The sequence below is a fragment of the Schistocerca americana genome, chromosome 4 (assembly GCF_021461395.2).
Source record: "Schistocerca americana isolate TAMUIC-IGC-003095 chromosome 4, iqSchAmer2.1, whole genome shotgun sequence".
Classification (NCBI taxonomy): Eukaryota; Metazoa; Arthropoda; class Insecta; order Orthoptera; family Acrididae; genus Schistocerca; species Schistocerca americana.
In genome coordinates this window covers 302007209-302022314 of record NC_060122.1, presented here as the reverse complement: position 1 = coordinate 302022314, position 15106 = coordinate 302007209, and the positions used below count along the sequence as shown (strand labels likewise).

Sequence of the window (15106 nt, the reverse complement as noted above, 5' to 3'; positions counted from 1 at the left end):
ATAGCTTGGTTAGATTGATCAGAACTGAGTTCAGTGTGTGCATATCATACTCGGTGATGTCCGTGGTGTGCTCAAAGGGGCTGAAACCATGTGACCAGCACTCTATATGTCTGTAAAATGGTCCATTCCAGGACATTTCAGAAGTGGTTTGGTGGTGATGCAGGCCACATGTTAAGTGCTGTAGGCAAACAAGGAGATACACATAACATTATAGTATGTTCGTATCAAGTTCGCCAGTGAGTGATGATGGGAGGTGTATCAGAGCGTCATTTCATCCAGTGTAATAATCGCCAGTATGAGAACACAGCGATTAACTGCCTGAATGGTGCCCTACTGGCAAACACATGCTTCACATCATATGTTTCTTAATGTATCATACCCCATATATAAACAGTAGTGCCATCAGCATATCAACACATATGACTCATCAGTGTAGCTGCCCTTTTTATTACACTTCAAGCATCCAATGGTGATTTTCCTATGCCCATGCTAATCTCTGTGACCCATGAGCACAGTGAGGAGGGATGCCTTTTGTACCACACACCAAGCTGGTGGCTCTATCACCCTGCCTCCCTCCATTGGAAACGAATGGAGGAGGCTCGGGTGCTACCCGTCTCTTCTAAAAATCGTGAGTGCTACAATGTCGCCTTTACTATGACGGAGCTAGATCATGCCCTCACTTCATCCTGATCCTCCGCCCCAGGGGCAGACAGTGTTCACATTCAGATATTGCAGAACCGTTCTCTTGCAGACAACCACTTTCTCCTTCATATGTACAATCACATCTGGGCAGAGGGCACGTTTCCCAGATGCTGGCGTGAAGCCACTGTCATACCCATACCTAAGACCGGTAAGGACAAACATCTTCCTTGTAGTTACTGTCCCATTTCTCTTAGCAGCTGTGTGTGTAAGGTGACGGAATGTGTGATTCATGCCTGGCTGGTATTGTGGCTCAAGTCTTGCAATTTACTAACCACTACACATGTGGATTTTTAGCACATCTTTCTGCAGTTGGCCATCTTGTCACCCCGACAACCCATGTCATGAATGGTTTTCTGTGGAAATACCAGACTGTAGCCGTGTTTTTCGATTTGGAGAAAGCCTACAACATCTGCTGGAGGACTGGTATCCTCCATACTCTCATTACGTGAGGCTTCCAAGGTCACATGTCCCGTTTCCTTGAGAAATTTTTAAAAGTCCAAGTCTTCAAGGTACTTGTGGGTCCTGCCTTGCCGGACACCTTTAACCGGGAAAGTAGTATGCCTCAGGGTTCCGTCCTGACCATCATACTCTTTGCTGTCGCCATTAACCCTATTATGGCCTGTCTCCCGTCTGGCATCTTCAGCTCCCTTTTTGTTGACAATTTTGCCGTCTATTGCAGTTTTCCACTGACCTCTTTCATTGAGCGGTGTCTTCAGCATTGTCTTGATTGTCTTTACTTGTGGAGCATTGACACTGTTTTTCACTTTTCCACTGACAAAACCGTTTGTATGAATTTCTGGCAGCGCAATCAGTTTCTTCCGCTGTCTTTACGTATTGGGCCCATTGCTCTTCCGTTCATTGAAACTATGAAATTCGTGAGGCTCATGCTGAATAGGAAACTTTTTTGGTCCTCCCACGTGTGTCACCTGGCCGCCCGCTGTACCCCATCCCTTAGTGTCCTATGTGTCCTCAGCGGTACTTTCAGAGTGGATCGGACCACACTCCACCGTTTGTACCAGTCACTTGTCTGTTTGAAACTAGACTCTGGGTACTTTGTTTATATATCTGCACGTCCATCCATCTTATGCCGCCTCAATATAACCACCACTGTGGCATCTGTTTGACCACAGGTGCCTTTTACACTAACCCAGTTGAAAGTCTGTATGCAGAAGCTGCCGAACTACCGCTGTCATACCGCCATGATTTTCTCCTCAGCAGCAGATATGCTTGCCATTTGTCTGGCATACTTGGCCTCCCATCTTATGCCTCCTTCTTCAGTGACTCCTTTGATTGAGCGTATGGGGGCGGGTCCCCCTTCTCTGTTACCTCCTGGAGTTCACTTTCAGCTATTGCTCCGATGGCTTAACTTCACACTACCTGGCATTTTCCCAATGGGTGTGAACCCTTCACCACCTTGGCTTCGTGTGCCAGCCTTTGTTCACCTTGGACTTCAATTGCTTCCTAAGGACACTACTGCAGACGTGTCCAGGAAAACTTTCACTTGCTCACTCTTGCTGGAGCCACTGTGATGTTTATGTGGGTCCCTGGTCACACTGGTCTGATGGGCAATGAGGCTGCTGAGTCTGCTGCCAAGGCTGCAGTCTTTGAGCCTTGGCCCGCTAGTTCTTCCATTCCCTCAGATGATTTCTGTGTTGCCCTCTGTCAGCAGGTGGTGTCACTTTGGTGTCGCCACTGGTCTTCCCTTCATGGAAACAAGCTCTGGGTAATCAAACCTCTCCCAGCATCATATTGGTCAACCTCCTCTCGGCCCTCTCGCCGTGAGGAGATCATTTTGGCTAGTTTGCATATTGGGCACTGTCTTTTTAGCCATCACCATTTGTTAGGTGATGATCCCCCACCAGTTTGTGCTCATTGTCCTCAACCATCGACAGTTCACCAATTCCTGATGAAATGCCCATTTTTGAACCACTTACATTTTCATTTATGTTTGCTGTCAAAGCTATTGACCATTTTAGTGAACGACACGTTGGGCTATCAACCGCGTTTTACTTATTATTCATCATAGTAATATGGCGAAGGACACTTAATCTTTAGTATAGGGCCTTTGTTGTCTCTATGGAGTATTTTGACCTTTCTCCAAGTCCACAGTTTTAGCTGTCTTTCCTTCCGTCGATTGGGTGTAATGTGTAGCCATTTTTGACTCCTTTTTTGTCTTCATGTTCCACAGTTCTGACATGGGCGCATATGACCTTAGGTGTCCTTGTGCCCCCCCCCCTCCCCCCACTCTCCCAAAAAAACAAAAAGAACCAAGCTTGGTAGCTCTGGATGGTATTGGTATGGTTAGTCACTGGTTGCTGCTGTTTAGCACTGACTTGGTAAGTGATGCACTGTACTGTGGCATGTCGATCCCTTGTTATAAACCACCTCTACTGTCAATATGTTGGTGCTTACAGCATTTGACATTATTGTTTGCAGTTTTCCCAAAACTGAGAAGCTAACAGCACATCCTTAACATGATAGCGTGTGAAAGTTGGTATGTACATGACTGTGGATTGGGGATTCCATTTGCACAATTAACTTCTGGGTATGACAGACATCTGGAACAAATTTAGCAATTGTAAGCCTTGGAAAATTATATAGAAGCTGTAGAGACAAATAAGAATCTTCAGTCACCAAAAAATTCAGCATAATGTACAGTTTCAGTTCTGATGATGATAGTTCACACTTTCCTTTCCTTTATGAATTGTGGACTCTGTTAAGAAGATCCTTGAAGTGTTTTGATAGCATTCTTAGGTGGCTGAAACAGCATCTGAAGCCCCTCCACAACAGTTTCTTTCAAGAAGGTGACTGATCAACCAAACTGATATTTTCTCCGTATTCATAACATATCTTTTTTACTGAATTCAAGCAGACAAGCGTGGTGTCACTGTGTAAAGAGCCATTTATGAAACTTGTTTCATAAAGCTGGTTCCAAGCAGTGTTTCACAACCTAGTGTCTCCTTGTAACCCACATTTAAGTCTTGGTGGTCTGTGTAGTTAATTAAATAGCACAATTACTGAAATGTGCTGATGCATATCATATTTTCTCAGTTCTTACATGGACGAAATGAGACTGCCCACTGAAGTTTCTCATGTGCTCTGACATTTTTGGGGTGTTTCAATCTATCTGATAAAGCTCGAGCTTGTCCGAAAACACATCCTCCCCCCCCCCCCTCTCTCTCACTCTCTCTCTCCCTCCCTCCCTCTCTCCCTCCCTCCCTCTCTCCCTCCCTCCCTCCCTCCCTCCCTCCCTCCCTCCCTCCCTCCCTCCCTCCCTCTAAAAACATTTTTATTTGGTTCAGGAACCCTTAAAAATCCATAGCAATTAGATATACTGATCCAACAGTTACTTAGGCATATGAGGAAAGTTTGATGACTGAATGTGCTTCTTCTTTCATTCATTAATATTAGCTTTCAGAAGGGTAGTCGTGGAAAGGTGGGCAAGTGAGTGGTTGGGAGTAAGAAAAAAATAAATCTAAACTGGTGAAATAACTTTTCAACCACAGTATACCTCCATCCACTCACTCAGATGGAATGAGGTAGTTTGAACTTCATATAGAACGTGGTTTTTTAATCCACAGTTTCCTCCTCCATTGAGAGAACTTACCGTATAAGTATGTGATGCCTGTGGCACTACCTAAGCAATGAGCTACATTTTGATTGTGTGGTTTATATGTTAACCAATAGCTATCTACTGGCTTCTTTGGCAACTTGCTCTCTGAAACTTCATGGCTAGTCTGAGACTTTAACCTTCAACATGACTTTTTGCAGGCAATACTTTTACTGACTGAGCTATCAAGGTGCGAATCACAATCCATCCTCACAGCTTTACTTTTGCCATTATGTCTCTCCTACTTTCCAAATTTCGTTCTGTAAACATTGTCTGTATTTTAGGCTTTAACACTTCTAAAATTCTGTCAGGACACTGATTCCATCCATAAACTTTTAGGAAGTGAAATTTAATTTTTTTTTTTTTTTAATGGTTGCAACTACCAACACATTATAGTTCATACACTTTAGTTACATTTATTTTCTATCTTTTTTTTGAGAGGACAGTAGTGTTTCTTGATGATCTGATCTCTCTCTTTTTAAAGTTTTATGTTTTTTATTACATCATTCTCATAAATGAACAGATTTAATTAATTTGGAAGGATGAATGAACATGCTGCCGAGCACCTTGAAGACTGCAGTTTCAAATTTTTTACCCCATTTCGCCTTACCACATTCCTGTTTTGTAAGCTTCCATCTATTCTATACAGTGTTCTAGCCTTTAAAGGTAGCAAATCTGTGCCACTACTCTTTTAGCCTCTCACTCCTGATCAGAAACTCCGAAGGCTTTCTCTCTTACTTCTGTTGTTAAAAAGGAGCTCACTTATGTACATTTCTCTCCTTTGTGTTTCATACTTGAGGAAAGAACTCCAAGCACCAGAATCTTGCACCTTTGCTGTGGATCTTCTGCTATCTTTTAGTAAAAAAGATTTTTATTCCACCAAGGACTTTACGTTATCGTAGTTAGTATTTGAGACCATAAATGTAGATAGTCTGATATGCTTTTATAGAACATTTATTAAAAAATCTATTCATTTTTAGTTAGCTTAACATTTTTACACAGCACTGTAATTTTTATATATATTTTTTAGGGCTGCATTTCTTCAGAAGAAGAATTTTTTTTTCTTAATAGGCTATACATATTTAATGCATTTTTTTGTTTCAGGGATCTGAGCCGCAACTTCATTTTTAAAGTGGAAAGTGGAGCATTCATGAATTTAACTAACTTGAAACGTTTGTAAGTATTTAATAGTTTTATATTGCACTAAGATAGTACCACAGCTTATATATAGCTCAACTTGAGTATCTTGGCAGATTATTCCTAGCAAAGGAAAGCAGCAAGATAATATGAACATTTTCGGTACTTGTTTTCTGTCTTATTTGTAATTAAGTGGCAATTTCAGTAATTTTATTCTTTGTCTGTATTTCTGGAAGTGTTCTGAGCTACTATTACATTTTTAAATGTTGTGATTGTGTGTTTATTTACTGTCATGTTGCTTTCTACAGACTAATTACTGATGCCTGTTCTATTATTATATGAAGGGTAGTCAAAAAGTTCCCAGAATTTCATTATAACTACTTATTATGACAATATAGATACACTTTTACTTAATACCCTTCAAAATAGGCTCCTTCAGTGCACACACATATGTTCCACTGCTTCTGCTATTGCTGGAAACAATGATAAAAGTCCTTTCAAAGTTCAGCTGTTGCGTTGGTTTTGATGCTTTCTATGGAGGCAAAATGGTTACCTTTGAGGCCCTTTTCGAGCTTGAGGAATAGCCAGCAATTTGCCAGTGCTAAATCCAGCAAGTAGGGACACTAATACAAGAGTGGAATGTTCATTTCTGGTAAGTCATGTCCCCACAAGTGATATGTGGCAGGGAACAATGTCATGATGCAGTGTCCAACCTGGCTTGCCATTTTGAGAGATTTTTTTCTTTGTATTGCCTCTCTCAGCCATTTCAAAACCTGCACATAGGATGGGCCATTAACAGTTTGTCCAGCTGGTACAAATTCATGGTGCACAACACCTTCATTGTTGAAAAATGCAATGAGTATCACTTTTGTTTTGGATTTGATGTGACATGCTTTCTCTGGTCAATAAGAGGGTTTTGTGTGTCATTCTGATGCTGCCTATTTTGCTCCAGGTCATACATGTACACCCAGGTCTCATCATCAGTAATGATTGTCTCAAGAAACATCAGGTCCTCTACACTTTTATCAAAAAACTTGGCCACAGTCAACAAATGAGTTTCCATTTGGTGCGGTGTCAGCAATCGTGGGACAAACATTGCACTGACACGTTTCATCTGTAAATTGTCTGACAGGGTGCATGAATGGATCCAAGTCTACAATTCTTGTGCCAATTCATTGATAGTTGATTGTCAGTCTGAATCTGATTAACTGTTTAACTTGCTTGACCATTCCTTCTTCTGGAGGTTGATGGTCTTCCACTGTGATACTCATCTTCCAGCGATTCCTGCCCATCCCAAAATCTTGAAAACTTCCCATAAATGGCTGTTTTATTCAAAGCAGCTCCCCCATAAACTATTTATAAGGCTAAATTTGCCTGATCTGCAAATGAATTTGATGTTCACCCCTTTGCTGGAACTGCGACATCATGCCACCAGATCACCACTCTCTGGTACCTGTAAATAAACAAAAAACACTACACAATTTATTGCAGAGAAATAAAGAATAATTAGTTAAATCCGAGTAATTAATTAATGCAGCCTAATATGAGGTGCAGCAAAACAATTACAGAGAAATTTTGGGAACATTTTGTTGTTGTTGGTGGTGTTGGTGTTGGTGTTGGTGTTGGTGGTGGTAGTTTTCAACCCGAAGACTGGTTTGGTGCAGCTCTACAAGCTACTTTATACTCTGCAAGCCTCTATATCTCCAAATAACAACTGCAACCTACATTCTTGTGTATCTGCTAACTGTATTCATCTCTTGGTCTCCCTCTACAAGTTTTACCCATCTCCAATATGAAATTGATGCCTCAGAAAGTGTCATCAACTGATCCCTTCTTATAATCAAGTTATGCCACAAATTATTTGTGTCTCCAACTCCTTTCGGTACTGCCTCATTAGTTACGTGATATACCCATCCAATCTTCAGCAATCTGCTGTAGCACCACATTTCAAAAGTCTCTATTGTCTCCTTGTCTAAACTGTTTATCATCTGTGTTTCACTTCCATATGTGGCTATGTTCTAGACAAACACCCTCAGAAAAGACTTCTTGAAACAGAAATCTATAATCAGTGTTAACAAATTTCTCTTTATCAGAAGTAGTAGTCTACATTTTATGTCCTCTCTACTTTGGCAAACATCAGTATTTTGCTGCCAAATGGCAAAACTTGTCTACTACTTTTAGTGTCTCATTTGATAATCTAATTCCCTCAGTATCACCTGATTTAGTTTGACTACATTCCGTTGTCCTTGTTTTGCTTTTGTCAGTGTTCATGTTATATCCTCCTTTCAAGACACTGTCCATTCTGTTCAGCTGGACTTGCATGTCCTTTGCTGTCTCGGACAGAATTACAATTTCATCAGAAAACCTCACAGTTTTCACTACTTCTCCCTGAACTTTAACTCATACTCCAAATTTTTCTTTGGTTACCTTTACTGCTTGCTCAATTCACAGATTGAATAACGTCAGCTATAGGCTACATCCCTGTCTCACTCCCTTCTCAACCACTGCTTCCATTTCATGTCCACTGACTTGTGTAATTGACATCAGGTTTATGTACAAGTTGCAAATAGCCTTTCGCTCCCTTTATTTTACCATGCTACCTTCAGAAATTCATAGAGCATATTCCAGTCAACATTGTCAAAAGCTTTCTGTAAGTCTACAAGTTCTATAAACATAGATTTGCCTTCCCGTAACCATCTTCTAGGAGAAGTCTTTTTACTGTTGTACTTGGTTTATGTAGAAAAACTTAAGTATCACTGAGCATACAGCGACATGTTGGTTGGAGGAACAAATGCCAGTTTTTTGTGGTCAATAATGACTAAGGTCACACAGTGAAAGGCTGGATAGAAACAGAGTCCGAAACACAACAAAGTCGTCATAAGCATACAAGATCAGTCCAGAGTTAATGCCAGAGAGAGAAAATTGCAACATATTAAATGGCATGTTCTGTTGGCTTCAAGTTATACTAGGCAAGTGCCAATCTGTGACCATATGCACGTACTTAAGCACAGAAATCCACCAGAGACTACATCCATTGTACTCTCAGTTTTTGCTGTCTTTGAAGCCAACAGGTACAATATATCTTGCCAGCTGCAGTATCTCATACTCTATATCAATACCGTGGCTTGGAAAAACCAAATCACTGTCATATACAAGACCCCTTCCTCTTAATCAGCATGTAGGGCCATAAGTGGTCAGGCTTTTGTCTTATTTATTGGGGAAAGGAAAAAAGAGGTGCTGGGATTCCTGCAAAAAGTCTCTGCGGCAGCTCAACACCATTATTGGCTGGTTCTTGGACATGTGCTGAGGAAATATGCACTTGCTAATCATATGCCCCTGTCGTGCTTTTTGGGCCTACGTGTGTCAGGAGTGTTTCAGAGGGGATGTGGGGACTGGAAGTGCCTCCACCTCTAGGGACACCTCATTGCTCGGCGGACTGATCTCTGCTACTATGTTCTATTCAAGAACATGGGCGGGGGGGTAGGAGAAAGGGTTGGCAAGTGATGGTGGAAGGAACCGGAACTTTTATTCCAATTGTACAATTTTTCATTTTCTTTTAGTTTTTAGTTAGGAACACAGTCATGATTTAAAATATATTTCATGAAAAGCTACAGTAATATAAAAAGGATAGGCTGCTACTTATTACAGGGAGGATTCATTGAGTGGGAAACAGCCACATTGAAAAAAAGGCTACTAGATATTAATAATATCTAACAATCTTTTTTTCAGTGTGATTAATAATATCTGACCATCTTTTTGTCAATGTGCCTTTCTGCCACTCTGTGATGAGTATCAGTTAAACCTTTTCATAGTATTGTCACTCTTTGCTGGAGTTTACATTTTTTCATTGAAAGTTATAGACTTCCTTTGAATTATTATTTATTGATTATTTCAGTGTGCAGGGTGCCGCAAGCAGTTTTCTTCCACTGCAGAAATATATTAAAGTATTAGTGCTTGTAATATGAAGAATACCAGCCAGATTGTGTGGAAGTAGCAGCTAACACAAGTTGATGCTGGTAACGCTTGATTATTCATAAATACATACTGTGGCAGTGCATATTATTATTAGTGTTCGGCAGCTACTATTGACAGCAACACTCATTGAGATGCTGATAAATTTTCACTGCTTTCTGAAACCATCCTTTCTTCAGTGCTTTTGTTGCATCCTGCCACAGGTCCTCTCCACCAATACAGAGTTGGCAGGGCCTGCGCAATATGAACATTGAAGACAGTGTGAATCTTGATATTGTTTTAATTATTCTAACCAACCTTTATAGTGGAGATGCAGAAACTCCTTGACTGCTTAGAAAGGTGTAGGCAAGTAGTGGCAAAGAGTTGGTTTTGGCAGGAATGATGTGCCGAAGTAGCAGGTTATTAATTTAATTTAAACAGATTCATTTCTCGTAAACATGTTGACATGTGAGGTGTCTGACCGAGTAGTCCTTGGTATACATTATAAAGTCAGATAGTTTCCTCTAGATTCAGTTAGAACCTCTTCTCAATATCCTACTCTCGTTACACACACTACAATTTCTATCAGAGATGAGTGCATTTTTTTGCTACTGTTCTGTGAAGTACTGATTCACTAATCACTTGGGCTAAATAACACTAGTTACCAAATTTAAACTTTTTTCTGCATATGGTTTGTAAATGGGTGGATTTACCTAATTTTGGGGTGCTGAATACACTGGTAAAATCAGTTTTTCTCTATGACATCACATTTCGTAGATACACAGCAGAATAAAAAACGGTAATAGCGAAAATTGACACAATTAAGTCAAACAAAAATACACATTTAGAACGTGTGAAATCAATAATATTTTGTATGTATATATGGGCATGATGCCAATAAAAGGTCCTAATTAGTTCAGAAGATATTTTCACCTTTAATTGTCTTTGGTTTCTGAAAAATGCGACAACGGAGCTCTTCATTTGTTTGCCATTTCATCACGCTCCCTAACAAGACCCCAGCCATAGTCACCCGTCATCAAAGGGTTCCAATGGCTTTTGTAACAATGTTCCATGGTAAGAATGTCTTGGTGAAAGCGTTCACCACGCTCATCGCTCACGGCTCCCGATTTTCTGGGAAGAAATCAAGGTGAGAAAGTAAAAAGTGAATTTTAAGTGACATTCTACACCCCATATTCTTATAGTTGTCCAACACATCATTCACAATGGTAATATAGTTTTTGTCTTTTCTGCTACCCAAAAAGCCCTTCACAATTGCTTTAAAAGAAGACCAAGCAGATAATTGGATATCTGTGAGTTTGGTATCAAAGGTTGGATCTTTCAGCAATTTTCTTATTTGTGATCCAGCAAATATGTCCTCTTTCAGCTTTGCCTCGCTTAGTTTGAGAAACTTTTCTTTTAAGTGATTGAGGGCCTCACCTTCTTAATCCAGAGCTTTTACAAAGTTCTTGATAAGGCCCAACTTGATATGAAGGGGAGACAAAATGATTTAATTGGGCTCAACCAATGGGGTATTGTTCACATTTACGTTTCCAGGAATATATGACTTCCTTATAGGCCATTCCTTGACTGTATAGTGGTTCTTCGTGTCTACAGCTGTCCCAAAGGCACAAAAAGCAGCAGTATTTTGTGAATCTAGCATGTAAATCTGTAAGGAGTGCAACAACTTTTAAATCACAGCAGATCTGCGATTCATGATCCTTATATTTGATTGCCTCTAGCAGCAAAGCCATGTTTTCAATAAGTTTCTTTCATGTCAACTGCATAAGCCAAAAGTACCATTGGAAATGCATTGCCATTATACAGTAGCGCTGCTTTCAAGCTGGTTTTACTGGAGTCAGTAAATAGTCGCCACTCCTGTGGATTATGGTGTGCACTTAGCTGCATCATCAGACCATTGACATCTCTACATACACACATTGAATTCTGCGTATCGAAATATTGAGTGAAGGAAGCACCTCTTGATCTGAAACAGGAAATTATTGTCCCTGGAGCTAGAACGTTCCGTTGTTGTAGTCTTGACCACAAGAGTTCAGCTTGCTGTTTCGAAAATTTTAGATCGCGAACCAAATTGTTCATTTCCTTTTGATTAAAGAGCTGAGGCGAAGTGTCATGATATTGAGGGCAGTACACTTCTATATGTTCAGTACTTTCTGATTCACTTGACATGGTGTCTGGTTCCGTGGCTTTCTGGTTACAGACAAGAACAGGCAACCCCTCATCTTGGGGCACAGGCAAATGCACTGAAGATACATTTGAATACTTTATTTTATGTCTAGTTTTGCTTGAATGTCCCAAAATATTTGTAAGACACAAGTAACAGTCTGAATAATGGTCTTTAGGCTCATACCACACCATTGGAACAGTGAATGGCATGGCTCGGTGTTTTCATTTCAACCACTTGGTTAAGGTTGTAGTACAGGTTATGCAGGCAATATGAGGTGCAAAATTTTATCATGATCATCAATAGGACAATCAGAAAACAATTTATATGCCTTCTTAACCTAACCAGTGGTTGGTTTTCTTTGGGCTTTTGGAGTGAATTTTCCACACACATAACAAAAGTTGTTGGGGTGGTTTAGACAGCTACAGGATTTACTAGTTGCCATTTTTCTTAGTGTAAGTTTTAAATACAAAAAGTTTGCATGATCTTTCACAGGAAACACTCACTGAGGATCTCTTTCACACCACTGGATTACCACACCAACCATTTACTGACGATTTATAAATCTTCTAGCTCTCCTCTGCAAATCAAAAACAGACAATTAAACATCAAAACACAAAAACAGCAAAAAGCAAAATACTGAATACGAAAAATAAAAAACCTTTAAGTACTCAAAAGTGGTACATGCTAGAACATTTTGAAAGATATATTCGGATTCTACTCACCAAAATACATACTAGTTGATGTATCACATCCCAGATGCAAAATGGCTGTTGACTAGTGTAATCAATCACTGGCCCCTAGGCCTAATTTCATACTTGACCTACATTAGAGGACACAAGTACCAAGCAGTGACTAGTTCCAGCTATTAAAAGAAGTCCTCAGCAATTATTATTTGAGCCAGAGACAGGTTGTCTCTGTTCAACACTATTCTAATGAAAACATAAAGAGCTACTGATCTAGCAGTTGCAGTTGTGTTCATCACAGTGTGTTGCCATCTTCTCGTATTGGAAGTTTCTAAAGCTCCACCAGCAGCTGCTGCTGGGCATCACTGTCTGCTTGATACATCAGTTCGTACTTGATACATTATATTTGAAAGTGAATAATGAATACTGAATCCTTTTATTTCATTCTCAGGTGACTGTGGTTGTGCAGCTTCTTTATCTTTCTGGAACAGTCCATCTACACATGACCACATCAATTCTAGTCTAACATTCCAGATTCAACTTTTCTTTCTTCCTGTCAAGTTTCTCTTCATTTTTCCTATCATATGTTTGACCTTGATCCTAAGCTCCTTTGGCAAGGTGAGAAGTATTAGTGTTATTGAAGGGTATCTGTGGGAGATCGATCTGCACAATTAAGATAGTTGAATGAATATTAAACAAAGAACGTGGCCATGTTCATCTATTGCACAAAGGATATCAGTAGGACGTAAAATGGAAGTTTGAGAGAGAATACATAAGGATGTGCTCTGGTAAAAATATCACATTTATTCAAGAACAGCTGAACAAAATAATAAGCTAAACAATTAATAAATGAGTGATGACTGCTGTTTTTCATAACACTTCCTGCTGAATTATGAAGTCACATTTACAACTGCGTCTTAGAGACACCATTAGAATTTATCTTTGCTTATTAATTATGGAAAGGTCAGAGAAATCTTTCAGTTGTGACATTCACGCACTTTTGCACATATAATAGAAATTCAGGACAAATATAACAATGGAGAAAAACTTCTCCAGTGTGCACGTGGTTGGCAAACGGTTGTTCCCTTGTCTTTAGTGCATGAAGCAAGTGAACAAGAATTCACTGATAAGAATAAACTGTTAATTGTTGCACCATGGAAGAGCTTCTGAAACAAATTTGGAATTTTACCCCGAGAATCAGTAACTGTGACGTGTAATGACACACAATCCCCGAACATCTGGTTGTCACAAACAGAAATTCTGGAAAAAACGAGTGCTAAAATTCAGGATAGCTATCCAAATTGGACAGGATATATTTCTGTGAGATACGATCTGCGAACTTGAGGCTCTCAGATCTGTACTTAAAACACGCTGAGATTACAAAGACACATGGAAACTAGATTACAAACTTAAATCTAAATTAGCCAAGTTTCAGAAATTTGTTCAGTTATACTATACTCGTGAGATCAACAATGAACTAAATCAGACTGACTGTGAAGATACGTTATGAGTACACAAGTTTCAACAGAGGTAGAGCAGAACAACAGCTTGCATACGTGACTAAATGTAACTGCTCATAATGTTCCGAAATTAGCAAGAAAAATTCTGTGTACCACTTGACAAGATGAGAGAAAGACGTTAATTTTGACTTGAGCTGAAATCTACAAAAGTAAGATAATGAATCACCTATGAATAGGCACACTTACACTTAGTTGGTGTTGCCGTCTTGTGTCTCCCAGAACACTGCTGTGTGTATGTTTGTGTTTGTTTGTGAGTCTATCAACCTGCCAGCACTTTCGTTTGGTAAGTCACATCATCTTTGTTTTTAGATATGTTTTTCCCATGTGGAATGTTTCCCTCTATTATATTCTTTGTAATCTAACCTATAATTAAAATATTCTAAGATCATGACACTTCATATGGCTGTTAGATTGGCAAGTCCTGTTTTTAACACAGTGATCATTGTGATCCCAGAGATGTTTGATTGAATTCAGGTCTGTGGTCTTTGGAGGCCAGGGAAGTACTTTACATTCATGATTGTTCTCTTCCAGCCATTTGTAGACACTTCTACATCTTGTATATGTTTTATATTGCATCAGTTTGGGCCATCTGAAAGTTATATTACTCTTGAAAAATCAGGTTAGCCAAGATCGTCAGCAATTCTTTTTATTGCTATGACCAGTTTCATCAGGTCTACATTGTCATCATCGGATCTTGTACCAAGCATGTACAACTAATAATGTTACATGATGTGATGATGACAGCATGATCTGTCTAGTATGGCCGTAGTAATAAAAAGAATTGTTAGCAGTCTGGGTAATATGATTTTTCAAGAATAATATGTCTACATCTACATCTATATACATACTCAGCAAACCATCGGAAAATGCATGGCAGGACATAACCTGAACCACTACCAGTCGCTTCCTTTCCTGTTCCAGTGTGGAGTGGAGTGGAGTGGTGTGGTGTGGTGTGGTGTGGTGTGGTGTGATGAGTTGAGGAGAGAGGCAGCAAGGGGGTTGGGAGGAAGCATTTAGCGGCTCATAGTAGAGTGGAGAGCCGTCTATGGGCTTGCTATAGGTGCAGTTGGAGGGGACAGCTGGCAGACGGCGGTGCACGCGATTTCACAAACTGTGATGCGAGATGGCAAAACAAAACTAACACAAATTTGGCAGGGTTATGGGACAGGGGATGGTGGGCGCGAGTGAGTGCGCGCGCGCACACACACACACACACACACACACACACACACACACACACACCGTTGGTTGGGTGGGGGTTGGGAGGCAGTGAGTCATCTGAGTTTAGGCCAGGGAGATTACGGGAGCAAAGGATATA

General features: G+C 40.0%; 1 protein-coding gene across 2 annotated transcripts in view; it reads left to right on the top strand.

The window, feature by feature from the left end:
• The window catches only part of LOC124612700 (adhesion G protein-coupled receptor A3), a 193851-nt gene that overhangs the window by 24537 nt on the left and 154208 nt on the right, over positions 1-15106 (top strand). For both annotated transcript variants that reach the window (XM_047141048.1, XM_047141047.1), the window contains exon 3: positions 5417-5488. In XM_047141048.1, coding sequence (XP_046997004.1) covers positions 5417-5488 — 72 coding nt within the window. The remainder of the gene's footprint in view (positions 1-5416; positions 5489-15106) is intronic.